The 13,682-nt window shown below is 51.5% G+C and overlaps 1 protein-coding gene across 4 annotated transcripts; it reads right to left on the reverse strand.

The window, feature by feature from the left end:
* Positions 1-441: 441 nt before the first annotated feature.
* Positions 442-11,924, reverse strand: BATF (basic leucine zipper ATF-like transcription factor). Of its 4 annotated transcripts, none has more exons than XM_065686083.1 (4): positions 11,827-11,915; positions 8,357-8,438; positions 4,795-4,899; positions 442-2,176 (listed from the first exon to the last, which is right to left on the reverse strand). In XM_065686083.1, exons 2-4 carry the CDS (start codon positions 8,414-8,416, stop codon positions 1,970-1,972), a joined length of 372 nt encoding a protein of 123 aa, XP_065542155.1. In that variant the 5' UTR covers positions 8,417-8,438; positions 11,827-11,915; the 3' UTR covers positions 442-1,969. The 4 variants fall into 4 exon arrangements, with proteins under 4 accessions (XP_065542155.1, XP_065542153.1, XP_065542157.1 ...); XM_065686081.1 differs by lacking the exon at positions 8,357-8,438 and adding an exon at positions 6,702-7,039 and having other exon boundaries at positions 11,827-11,908; XM_065686085.1 differs by lacking the exon at positions 8,357-8,438 and having other exon boundaries at positions 11,827-11,924.
* Positions 11,925-13,682: the final 1,758 nt, after the last annotated feature.

A 13,682-nucleotide genomic window follows, 5' to 3' on the forward strand; every position in this document is an offset into this window, starting at 1 on the left:
CACAGAACCCCACCCAGCCTGCAGGATTGCAGATTTCAGCAGCTCGGCAACAAAAATACTGGTTTTGAGGCTCTATGAGCGTAAGTGATATACATACATCAGGGTATGACCTTCTCCATCTGCGGCTAAAACCAAGCTTCACATTTTATAGCCATGGGGATGGAGGTTTCGCATTACTGTAGGCAATACTACGCTTTAAGACAATGCAAGCTTTGCTGGAGCTCTGCTGCATCTACCAGTGAGGAGCATGAGCCTGCAGTGTCCTGCACAGCAAATCCCAACAGCGATAGCAGTAGCTTTCTTCTTTAATTCTATGTAAACCACGAAGAATGGGACCATCAGTCCCATAAGGAACAGCAAGTGGAAAATCTGGGAGCAGACCTACAAGAAGCTGAAGGAGCAGAAGCAGAGCCTGTAAAAGCAAACTACTCTAGAGCTGCAGCTAGTCGTCTCTCCCAAGCTTAAAGGGCCAAATCCCAAAGAAAAGCAGTTTGGAAAGGGCCTTTGTAGCCTAGGTGGCCCAAACCATCACATGTACAGGGAATCAGTGGCTCTGGTTCTTATACTAATGGTTTGGTTATCATCTCCCTAGTGTAAACCAGACTGAGAAAATGGGCACAGCCCAGCACATGACAGACTTCCTGACCACTCTTGAGGGCTATGACAATGAAATGGGCCAAAATCCATCCGGAGGTTCTCTATGCATGAAAGAAGAACATCTACAAATTGAGTCAATTAAAAGCCTATGTCAGCAGCACTGCTTGTGGTACCCTGTGATGAAAAAATTACAGCTGATGCTCCTTGGAGATGGCAGCAGCCCTAAGCCAGCATTAGCAACAGGACCTACACTGGCAGGTGGGCTTCAGCCTTGTGTTTAGAGTGGGACTGATAGGCAGACTGCTGGCTGGTGGAGTGTTAGGTACAGAGATCCCCACCGTATGGACCAGCTTGTGTTTCCAGTAGATAAGATGCAGCAGAACTAATGCACTATTCATTGACCTTTCAGCTTTCATCTGCTTCAATGCATGAGATAACACAGCAGTCTTTGGTGGAGCTGTGACTAGCGCGGAAGGGAAAACAGCGTAGGCTGCAGCTACATGCCTTATAGCAGGGTGCCTTGGAGCAAGGATCCTGCTTTCCCCTGTGTGCCCCAGCACAGCACCCTCTTCCACACTGCAGTGCTCCTTCCCAGCTGTGCTGATCCACCAGCACACCAAAACCCACATGTGGGGTAACACAACATGGCAGCACACCTCCACACGTGCAAAGGAGCATACAGAGGCGTAGCCATTGACAGCAGGGATTCAAGGGGGACAGCAGGGAAGAGATCTGTGATGCTATGTGGCACACCAGATCCATTAACCAGGTCCAGGCCTGAAGCAAGGAGGGATGCATTTCCCTCCCTGGAACTACATCACCCCACAAACCATTGCTCCTAGCTCTACCCTCCTGCTGCCTGCATCATTCCTGTGTCATGCTGGGCCTTAGGAGTGGCTCAGGTCCTGTTTTGGAAACAAAGAGTTAAGCATTTTCAATCTTTATTTTACAAAAATAAACCAGTTTTGCCCTGGAACTCTGTGGCCCCCCAACTTTCCCCTCTGCCCCCACTCCGGTTCCTCTCCCTGGAGCTCCAGCCGTTGCATGCTGCAGCCAGGCACTTGCATGGAGGCTGCCAGTGCCACATGATTCTGCGAGCATCCCCCAGCAAGCAGCAGGGAAAGGCGTTGCTGCCCTTTTGTGAATGCCTCCTCTTCCCAGGATCCAAGCTGGAAACTGCCTGAAGATGCCTCTTGGTGGCTCTGCCGTTTCTGCACAGGGAGAAGATCCTAGGCGAGTCGCTCAGAGTACACACTTTAGGAAGGGATGTCTGTCTGTCCCTCTGTCCCTCTCCCTTGGATGGAAAAGTGAGCCCCATGAAGTTGCTTCTTGCAGTCGGTGGAGCTGGCAGGCTGTCATCCCACTGGCTGGCTCAGTGCTGGAAGCGTGGGGAGCTGATATGGGGTTGGTGGAATGAGTGTGTGGCGTAAAGCACTTCTGGAGGCGGCGGAGGGCACGTCAGGATGGAGCAGAGCGGCTCGTGGGAGCTCAGCATCGAGGTGAAGTGCTTCATCTCCTCCGTCAGCTGCTTGATCTCCCGGCGCAGCGCAGCGTTCTGCCTCTCCAGGTCTTCGCTCTCCTGAAAGGACAGAACCACAGGGGCTTCCTCACCACGGGAGCTGCAGGGGGTGCAGCCCCGCGCCTCTGCCCCGCAGTTTCCGGAGCGGCATGTTTCCGGTAAACCCCGCGCGGAGCCGAGCCTGGGCAAACCCCCCTCCCCCGGGCAGCCGGGGCGGGCGGGATGCTGGCGGCCCAGCCACGCTCCCCGGGCCCGGCTTACGAGAAGTGACTGCGGCGTGCTCCCGCCCAGGCTTTCTCGCTCCCTCTCACGCACCGGCCGCTTCCCGGGCCGCCCGGCCGGGGGGAGGGCGCGCTGAATAACCGCCGTCTTTAACCAGAAAACCACCTGCCACAGGAAACCTGTCATTGCCCTGGAAAGAAAAGACTCACTGCTTCCTGCTAGCAGCCGGGGAAACCGGCGGCACGGTGGGGAGGAGGGGGGATGCTTGAGTCAGAAGAAAAGAGAAACTGAGGCCTCAGAAGAACTGAATTAATACTGTTGTTAATAACAACAAAAGGGTTAATAGTGATGCTCAGCCTTGTCCCAGTGATCCCAAGAGTACTGAAGCTTTTGCTGCCGCTACTGCTGCCAAAGTGCAGTCAGCTCCATCCAGCCTGGAGCATCCCCGGCAGCAACCGACCATGGAGCCAGCAGCCCGGGCAGGACCAGAGGAGGGAGAGAGGGCACGGCAGCAGGCTCCGCAAATTCAGCCAAGACAGCTAAAGCGGGACGCAGCACCCCGAGACCTGGAAAGCTGCACCATCACCTCGGCGAAGCAAACCTGCCGCCCCCCTGCTGCCACGCTGACCTGTGACGGTGCCCGCGCTCTGCGCACAGGTTGAGTGAAACACTCGGCAGTTACAGCGGCTGTCACAAGAGGAGCTCACACAGCAAAAGAGCATCCCTGATGTGGCTAGATGCTTTGGAAATCACGACTGACGTTGAGCTCGGGAGCTGATGGGAATCACCCAGGGGCCGGGAGCTGCAGCATCCCATGACTCACTCCCCTCAAAACACAAGCTACAAAGCCCTGGGGCAGACAGAGCTGCTGGCCTCTTTCATCCCACCAGAGCTCAAGCTGAGCCTTGCTCTTGTAGGCAGAACCACATCAGAGAGGTGAAGTCCCTCATGCAGAGCTGACCAAAGGGAAAGAGCACTTAAGGAATGAACTCAGGAACAGCAGGGGGTCACTGCCCACCAGGAACCGGAACAGCATTAGCAAAAATTCAATCCATCCTCTACTTGTCTCCCTGCATTTTTCTAGCTGCCTGCCAGGATCCTCTCTGAAACAAACTGAGCTTAGCCTCTCTGCTGCCATCCGCCCGGCATGGCAAGGACTGTGTGCTATCAAAGCTAGCTGAGCAGTAGTAATCTTGTAAGCCAGTGGTTTGTCATCTGCTCTAAGAGCAGAGCAGACTTTTCTTGATGCAGAGCTAGGCATGATTTTCCTGGGAGAGGATCAGAGTCCATATCCACTTCTAGGATTACCTTGGCTGGCTCCCAGGAAGGGGTGTCTCTACAACCCTCTCAGGCACAGTCACCCAGACTATCATTGCTGACAGATATAGTACAGACCAGAGGCATCTCAGCTCCAGAAGGATCATCAGCTACTGAGAAAAGAGTGAAGTCTCCGTCTTAAACCCAGCTCCAACTACAGCCTGAGGGTGCTAAATAAGGAGGAAGGTTCAGGACCATTTTCTCATGAATTTTTCCCAAAAATGAAGATATGAGGGAATATGAAGACCACTAAGTCAAAGGATGTTTTTTCACTGCACTTTTCAAAGGGGAGCTGAACCCAGCACAGGGATAAAGATGGCCCCTACCCACTGCAGGTTGTGTGTTCTGCATCCTGCCTGCCAACGGCCCAAAACACATGGCACAGCACGGCACTTACCAACATGCAAAATGCAAAGGAGCTCAGCCAGTGTGCTCCAACACTAACCACATACCCCTGCCCAAACACAGCCAGAAGTGACCATCTCTCCTGAAAAGCAGATGTCTAATTCTTCATACTACGAAGAGCCACAGGAGTGCCCATGGTACCACAGGAGGAGAGCAGGGCATCAAGGCAAAACCAGAGAAGAAATCCACACTAAACAACAAGAAATGCCTTCAGGAATGCTTCCATGGAGAAATATGAAAATACTGGAAGACTATTAGTATTTAGGCTGCGGAGCCTGTCGGGGAACAGACCAGAGGACATGTCCCATTCAGCTCCACGTTGCAGTATCATCCATACTAATGAATACAAATCTCAGAGAAGCATCCTTGTACACTGCTGCACCGCTGCCTAAGTGATGACATGCACAAACCTGGGGAGAACCAGGCCGGGTGAGCCTTTGTTTTCAAAGAGCTTCTGAGTGAGTCAGAAGAGGTTAGGAAAGGAAATCGGTTATGCCAGACCGAGAGATAAAGGTGGATTTAAAGTAGCTCTAGCTGCAAAACTAAATGCTTTAGTGGCAGTTGTCCTGGGCTGTGTGCTCTTCCTGGGAGCACTGACTCCTACATCCTGCCCTGCCTTCACTTTTCCTGTCCTGGCCCAGCTGAGCATCCCTGCTCCAATTCCCCATGGGAAATGCATGCTGTCCCCATGTGAGCCCTCAGCACTGGGGACAGAGAAGGGTGGGAGTGCTCACCAAGTGCAGTGTGTCTGCTTTCTGGGTCTGCCTCAGGCGGCTCTTCTGGGCAGCAATGCGATTCTTCTCCCTCCTTTGGACTTTCCTCATGTCATCAGAAGAGTCCTAGGGAAACAAGGCCTAGAAATGACTGGGCATCCCCTCCCTTGCCATGCTCCTGCAAGGCAGTAGGTGGGAAGGGGCACAGCAGATAACATAATTGAAGCACACGACATGGGATACACACCCTTAGCACCAGGATAAAGCCATACCCCAGGGGTGCGTGATGCTTTTGGCATCCCCATTGCCAGGAGGGGCAAGTCTGATACCCTTGGGCATCCTAGTAAGCTGGGAAATGACCACTCTCTTTACCAAGACTCAGGCCTGCCATATGCCTTGAAGGACAAGAGCAGGAACCTCTTCCCAGAATAATTTGAATTCCTTGTACAGAAAACCTTTCCCTTTCCTGTCTTTCTGTGGGGATGTGGCACTGCAGAAATTCCAGCTCCTTCACTAAGCCATCTTTACAGAGATTAACCCTGCATTTTCCTCCTTTCATCCCACTAGGTCCCTCCTCCTCTCCATCACTCTCCTCCTTCAAGCTTTATTTGTCATAGACCCTTACAGTGCAATGTGGCCTCTGCTTTGTTTAACTAGACAGACTCAGAGCTTTTGGTTTTCACCAGATCTCATTTGCTCCAGCTCTTTGATCTCCATGCTTGCTCTTTTCTGGAGTCCCTTGGTAGGAATGCCTGCAACATTGACTGCAACGTTTCCAAGACCCTTGGGCAGGGGAGAGCACAGGTCTCCAGGCTCCAGATCACGAGCTTCATGCAGTAGCTGTTCTCTGCTGAGATCTGGTCCTGCTGCTGCCTTCTGACAGTTGAAACTGTCACACAGACTCTTTCATCTTCTATTTTCATATTTCACTGCCTCTTTTGTGGACTCTTTAACATTCACACCACCACTTCTCCACAGGACTACAAGACTCAGCCACAAGAGTTATCTACCCAGCCCATCAGTCTGTCCACATCCTCTCCCCCCTTCACCCCACCCAGGATCTTTTCTTTTCTTTGAACTTAACCGTTTTATCCTTGCCTACAACATCCTACAAATGCCTCAGATAGAGCAGCTCCCACATCCTGCACCAAGTCCAGTCCCTATCCTTTGTCAACCCCTGTGCTTTATCCCCTTCTCTAGCAGGATGCCTTCCCACCCCTGATTGCAAGCCCAAAATCATCTGCCCTGATCATCCCCAAGATTTCTGAGCAAAGTCTCAGGTACTTGCCTGTTTGTAGCCCTAGAGAAATGAGAGATGACAGGTATAATAAAGTTTAGACAGAAGAGGCAGTGGAAATACCTCAGGCTTGTGTCAATATCTGCCAGCAGACAACCTACCATTAAGGTACTTACTGCAACAAACCAAAATCCCTCTGTCAAGCATTACCGAGATGAAAAATCTCCGAGGCTGAACAGAAAAGAGAGCAGACCCAAAGTGGCAAACCTTTTCTGGGTCCCAAGTGCTATCCACAGCAGCAGGAAGCCAGCAGGCTTCTCCTGAGCCATCCTGTCCATGGTGAGGAGGTGCATGCTCAGGCTCCTCACCAAAGCACTGACTCTCACAGACGCCTCCCCAGCATGTACTGCAGGGCTCACCATGCCCCAGGGATCCTGGCCCCGCAGTTGCCCTGGCATAGCACTAGGTAACCAGCCCTCCTCTCTCCATCCATACCCAGCTCCATGGCTGAGGCTCCTGCCAGGACTCTTGGCTCAGCCTCATCCCTCTCACCACAGCTGTTCCTAGAAAGCCCCACCATAGAGTGCTCTGAAAATGCTAGTGGTGGGTGCCACCCTGCCTCCTGCCCACCGACAGCCCATCTGGAAAGACTCTCCATCCAGGGAATGCTGGGGAAGGGTCCCCACTTTACCTGCTTGCTGGGAGGGGGAGACTGGCTGAAGCTGCTGGAGTCACTGCTGTCGGAGCTGTGGGGCATGGCTCCCGTCTCCGGTTCCCAGGGCCTCTTCAGCTTCCTTTGTACCCTTGGGGTGCCTGCCTTTTGTCTTGTTTCCCTTCCCTCTCCCCTGCCCAAGATGGCCCTTGGCTTCCCAGCTCTTGCCCGTCCCGGAGGCACACTGTCCTCCTGGCCTGTGCTCTGCCGCTTTCTCTGCTCTCCTTTCCGAGCCTCTGCACCTTCCCTTTAGGTCTCAGCCTCCTGTGGTTTCTCAGAACCTCAGGGATGTAAGCTGAAAGTCACGTGGCCGGAAACTTTAAGGCGAAGAAGAAAAGTTACAGAAGATAAAAAAAAAGAAAGAAAGAAGAAAAAAAAAAAAAAAGCACATCTGGGAAAAATGAGCTTCAAAAGAGCCTGAAAAACCCCCGAAAAACACCCTCGGGCAGTTGAAAAACAGTGAGGTGGGTTTTCTCTGAGATAAACAGCGGAGATGGAAAGGAAGAAAAGCCCCAGCTCTGGCTGTGAAACCTGGACCCTCAAAGGAGGGCAGTGCGGAGGAGGTGCTGCCAGGAGCCCCAGAAATTCCAGGGGTACCATGCACCGTGCCAACCCTGCGCGGGCAGGAGATCATTCCAGCCCCGGGCAGCCTCCACATCCCAGCCCAGGGGGAAGACTCCCGGGTAGCCTCCCACCTCCCCAACACCACTGACACAGGTGCCAGGGAGGGACGGGAGCCCTCGGCAGGTGCCATGCCAATACTGGCTGTGCTGATGGCTCGCATGTGTACGATGGAGCGCTTTGTACTGCCAGTCCCGCTAAGAAGAAAGGCTCAGGATTGTAGAATGTTTGGACTGGTTCCAGTAGGGCTGGTATTTTCTGTGAGGCAAAGCTTTTTAGTGCTTTAAAACATTCAGTAGTACCTCACCACTGCCCTAAGGGGAGTATCAACCCTGGTACATGAAGTACTGTAATCATAATGGCCTATGGACCCAGAAGTTAAACCTTAGACCTGATTGTCACTCCACATCATGGTACGGGTTTAACTACACCCCAGGGGACGCAAGACTGTCATACTCCCCTCTATCTGCCTCTTACCACAGCTGTCAATATTCAACACAGGGTAGAACTACTGAGAGACAGGAGCATTATGGCACATTGGAGGTAATTTCCTTGCTATTTTTCTGCTGGCACCCAGCTTGAGTATGGCCCATAAAGAAGGCAGCAAAAGGAAGCTGCTTTGCAATGCTTTGTTTCTCCCCTGGTCTATGCTATGTGGGACTACATCCATCCTTAGTAGGAGCCTCAGTAGTCTGAAGACGTGCGAGCAGCCCCTGAGACAGCAGTGCTTCAGGAGGTCCCTCACAGTACGCCATGCTAGCGGCTCTGGATGTGACAGTGCAGGAGCAGGGAGTGTCAAAGCAGGAGCCATTTCCAGTCTATCTGCTCGTGGCACCACAGCCAACGGGATGAACCAGGGCTACAAGACAATAGGCTCTCCACCCACAGACAGGAGCACATGCCTTTGGAGCCACTAAGTTCTTGCATGCACCATGAGGAGAACATGCAGAAACAGACATGAACCCATCCACAGTAACCCACTTCTGTGGAAAGCAGCAATTCCAAGTTCCCACCTGCATATCAATGTTTTGGCTGAGTTTCTTCTGCCTCAAGCAGGAGCAGCAGCAGGGCATCAGCACTTGAGATGCGGTTGTCCTCGGGGCAAAAGCATGAGTAGCTTTCAGTTTGCACCCTTATTGCAGCATAGAAAGCGCACGCTCGGGGCACAGCGCAGACTTGCATGAGCATTGCTGGCATTTCTCCCCAACTCTGACACTCATGGAGCCAACACAGAGGCAAAAGCAAGAACTGTGCTGGGCTGGCTATGGGCTGGGCAGCTCAGGGAAGTCACCTGGCCTAGCTCCAGAAACAAAACTGCTCCATTTTGGCCCATTTCCCTTATTAGAAACATCCCATGTCACTGCATTATCCACCGTTATCTGAACACTCCACAGCCTGGAGCGTGTATTTTTCTGCCAGTGCGCTGTAGGGAAACGCAAAGATCTTCCACACTTTGAAACGTGGCTGCAAGGATTTGCTTGCTCAGCGTGAGCCACCCTGAGGGCCCCCATCTCCTGGCCACACAGCCCTGTGTTGCAGGCAGGGCTCTCCTGGCGCGGCCAGCTCCGGGATGGGAGCAGCCAAAGGCAGGGTGTTGAGTTCAGGCCTTCCAAGGCTCCAGCACAGCTATTGAAGCATCCATTTGCTCGCTGCATCACTACACTTTGTCTGAACTCTGCAGCCCTGAACAGCACTTCCTTTACAGGCAGCATGCCACTGGATTCCCACTCTCCTGAGGAAACCCACACTCCTCTTCTGGCAAGTGGGGCTCAGAGACCGCCTGCCCTGCTCCACAGGCTGTTGTTACTCAGGGCAGGACAGAGGGAGCTCTTTCCTCAGGGAAAAATATCCTTGTTCTATTACTGGACAAATGAGCTGAATTTCTTCCTTTTGTACCTAGTGAGGCTGGCGGCGGAAGGGAGAGGATCGGGAAGGCACTGTGGGCATTGGCAGGAGGCAGTGCAGGGAAGCTGGATGTCCTGGTAGGAGCTGGGTGGTCAGTGCAAAACGGGCAAGAACACAGCTATGGCAAAGGCTATTGTTCGATCCACAGGAGGAAAGCTTTGAACTGCACCCTGGCGTGCTCAGAGCTGGGCTTTTAATCAGCAGCTGATAGAGAAATCTCAGGAGAGTCATCGAGGGAGAGAGTTTGGACACTTGGTCTTGCTGAGAAGGAGGAAGAGAGCATTCTTCTTCCCTCCTTGGCCAAATACACCCTTTGCCATCAAGCTGACTACAATGCTGATGAATTTCTGTCTCTTACGAGCAGTGAATAAGTGCTCTGTGAATGACAGGGTCTCCTAGTGGAGAGGCGAGCAGAGCCTTCACTGTGCTCCCCGCGGCTGAGCACTCTGGAGAGAGCTGTGACCTCCCAACCAGAGCAGCAGAAGCCACCAGTTTGGCTTCACCAGCATCTTCCCCCAGCTTTCCAAGGGCTGCCCTGGGCACCTGCTGCAGGCACAACATGGGGAGCCAATACCCTGCTGCCCCTCCCAAGGCTAGCCCTCTCCCCTGCCACATGACAACAATGTAGGCAGCCTCCTATTTCTGTGCTTGATTTAAGCAAGTAAATTTATGCCATGAATAATGTCCCCTGACTTGCTCTCTGGGATCATTTAGGTTTTCTTGACCTTAATCAGAGTAGCTGCAAAACCACTGCCAGTGGCACTGGATGAACTCACGTTAGGTTATTGCCATACCAGCAGCTTGATGGAGCAGGAATATTTCCCAAAGATTTTAGGGGAAGGATGGTACCATCCAGTGTGTCATTTGTCCCTTCTGAATAACAGCAGGTACTGCTGAAAGGAGTCCTGTTCACCCCAGAGAGAGGGACTCTGGAGGCTGGGCTTAGTGTGATCTCAACTACTTTAGAAATGGTTTGAAAGCAGCAAGACGCAGTTCAGCAAGAACAAATGCAAATGTAAAGCAAAGTGAGATTGTAGGTAGACGAACTGGGGAAATAACCAACTGGGCAGCAGAATGGCAGGGAAAAATCTGGGGGCTGCAGAGCATCATAAACCAAAGCATCACCAGCAGTGTGGAGGTGTTGCAAAGGGACTGGGTATTGGCCTGGGGTGCTGGGCGTGGGGCAGAGGTGACAGCTGTCTTGTGCTGCCTGTGCAGGGCCAGGACCCGTTCAGAGTTCGAGGTCCAGAAGTGAAAAAGCCCAAAAGAAAACAATACAAAGGATAAATACACAGAAAAGGAAGAAAGTCAGCTCTAAGAGAAAGGAGTGAAGAAGATGGGTCCATTTAGCCTAGAAAAGAGAAGTCTTGGGGGTGGCAAGTAGGTGGAGAGGAAGGAGTAGTCTCTGATATGTTGTAATGGAAAGAGTGGTCAGCCGTTCTCTGTGCAGCCAGCACAAGGTAAGAAGCACCAAGCTACAGCTGCAGCAGAACAGGTTCAGGTCTGAGGTTCAAAGCAAGATAAGATTAGGAAGACCTTGGGATGGGCAGTTTGAGAGAGTTATTCAAGCCCCTTCATATAAAGTAGCTGGGAACAAACCTCTGTCACAGTCCAGGTTGAATCCTGCCTCTGTAGGACATGTTAAGGTTATGTTTCCAGCATTTAAATAGGGAGGAAACAAAAAAGTAAAAAAGCTACTAAGATAGGCTGCTCAGAGCCCAGAGAGCATAAGACACTTCCTAGCCTTAACTGCAGCCAGTCCCTTCACCTCCAAAACCCAGAAAGGTCCCTGTATCCCACCTGTGGAAATGGCTTCCTCAGCACAAGTCATCACTAGAGCTTCCTTGTAAACCTGCTGCAGGCTTATGGCAGCAACATTCAAAACTGCATCTCGCCCCATCCATCTCACCCATCTTGTTTGCATGGCCACCCTGTGCACAGTGCTATTTAAAAATCCAACCTAGAGCAACTACCAACTTCAGCCTCCTGAAAACCACCAAGGTTGCTTCTGCTTCACATGTAGTACTTCATGCAAATGATTTCTTACATTATTTGGACAACTGCAACAGTTTGCTTCTCATTCTTCACATGAGTTTGACAACTGCTTTGTGGAATTCAGTGCTGATAAGAGATGTTAAATGAATGGTGGTAAATAAAGTCCTTGCTCTCTACCAGACAAGCTCCTGCCATGTCCTGTTCTGTCAGCAGGTGTTGGCCTTACCTGTGATACAGGCAGCTTACCCAGCTAGCAGGATGGCTTGTCTCCATCACTATTTCAACTCCCCTGAGCTGAGTGAGTGTGAGAGCAAGTTTGTAGCAGGAGAGCCCAAGAATAGTTCCACCAAATTCATCCCAGCTAGCAAAGAGCAAACACCCATCACCATCACAAAGGGCTTTCAGTCCTTACTGGGCACAACCTGCCAATACACAGGAAAAAGATACTTTACACCCAAATATCTGACAAATGGCAAGGGCTGTAATTCAAGCACACTTCACTAACACCTTCATACCACATAACATGCTGTGCTTTAAAACTGCATGACCCACAAAGGTTTCTTCCCCAGAATAGCTGTGTTACCTTCATCATTTGTCCTGTAGTTACAGCCTCCTCTGATACCCTACTTCTTCATTTCTACCCTTCTTCCAGCTTTCTAGTGCTCATCACTTCAGCACTGAGTGCTTCAGGGCTATTAATAAAGCTGTTTTGTCAGCCACCTTTTCAGGTGTGTGTGGGTGGAGTTATCCCTATTTAACAGATGCAAAACAAGAGGGATCCAGGTCATAAATACTCATTCACTTTGGGCTTAGTTTAAACCAATTAGGATCTAATTTTTCAGTGTTTTTTTTTTTCCTATACAGCATTTCATTTAACCAAGCCCTGGCTCTTGATGTCTGTGACTGCAGCTGCAAACTTTAAGCACTTCTGTAAATCAGCTCCTGCAAATGAGGAAGATGGGGCTACTCCTGTGAAAGCTCTTGTTTATGTGGCTCACCGACCTACAGAGTAACTTCGAGGCCTGTGCAGACACAGACCCAGCTCTCTAGGGAGGCACCAAGTGTCTACCCGGGAGACCCTACTTTCTTTCTGCAGTCCCTTGCTTCACTGACTGGGTAAGAGTTTCCCAGCCCCGCTTAGAAAGGAGGCAGCCTAGCTGACCACCTCATCGTTCCCTCTGGCTGAGGTCCAGCCTGGGTGCTGAAGAGGTGGCAATCCAGGGCAAAATGCAGGAGGTGACCACATGCACAAGACAGCTGAAGCCAGGTTGACCAGGCAAACCCGCTTCTGGCAATTTCTTCTTGAATACTATTGGTAACACTTTTTATGTCTATGTTTCGAAAGAAGGAAACTATAGAAAGGAACTGCAAAACGTGCTAGCTTTCCAAATACAGACGTAGAGCTCCTCATAGCTGGGGTCTATCTATCCCCATCTGGAGGGGGAGAGAAAGCCTGGCCAAAGCCTCCCAGCTCAAGGGTAGGCATGAGGTTGGCAGGGTCTGACCTCTAATGTAGCAGTTTCAGTCTTAAGACACAGATAATTAGTTCACCCCAGGCTATTGAAAGGGTGAACCACTGTCACCTCCTCCTGTCCTGTACATATCAATTGGTTGGGCAATTAGTTGCACAGCATCTAACCTGTTCCTGGCAAGGATTTAGCAGCTCATGAGCAAGTATTCAGATGTGCATCTACGTGACTCTCCAAGATCAGCAGACCCCAAATCCTGGTGGAGTACATCCATTTAGGGCCAAACTTGCTCTCACTGCTGTCTTCACAAGCCCTATCCACCTTCTGGGATCTGGTCGGAAATGGACCAGATCATCCAGCCACAGTGGATATGTACACGCTTGGGGTGCCAAAAAGGCTCAGCCACCAGATGCTTCCCCAGTCAATCAGGGCTTCTTTGCTTCCGCTGCCTGGGCTGAGCCCCCCGGCTGAACTATCCATGCGCATGGACGGGGCGTGCGGAGGGTGCAGATGTTGTCTGACGGTTTGACTCATCTGTGTGGCAGTCTCGTTCAGTGATGGCGGGGAAGGCCCAAAGAGGAAGGGCAGTGACCCGTTTAACCAGAAGGGCTGATCCACTCAGGGGTAGACTTACCGGTACTGGTAAGGAACCATAGCCAAGCTTCCTTTGTGCTGCCCAGCATGTGAATTCCAGGCTACACAAGAGCAGGAGAGATGTGTGGCTGTCCAGCCCTGCCACTGTGGCAGCAGGACCCGACTTTGTGCCTCTGCTAGTGCTGCAGCAAATCCAACTACATCAACCAGGCAGCAGAAAATTGTGCTCCCGGGGGATGATCATAGCCTCACAGGGCATTTGATGTTCATTGGACATTGGCTGCAGCCATGATCCATGGCATGGGGGTGGAGGGTGAATGCGTTACTTGTCTCTTAAATTAATATATGACTCTTGAGTGTATTACGTGGCTACTCC

This window comes from Lathamus discolor, chromosome 6 (assembly GCF_037157495.1).
Source record: "Lathamus discolor isolate bLatDis1 chromosome 6, bLatDis1.hap1, whole genome shotgun sequence".
Taxonomy (NCBI): Eukaryota; Metazoa; Chordata; class Aves; order Psittaciformes; family Psittacidae; genus Lathamus; species Lathamus discolor.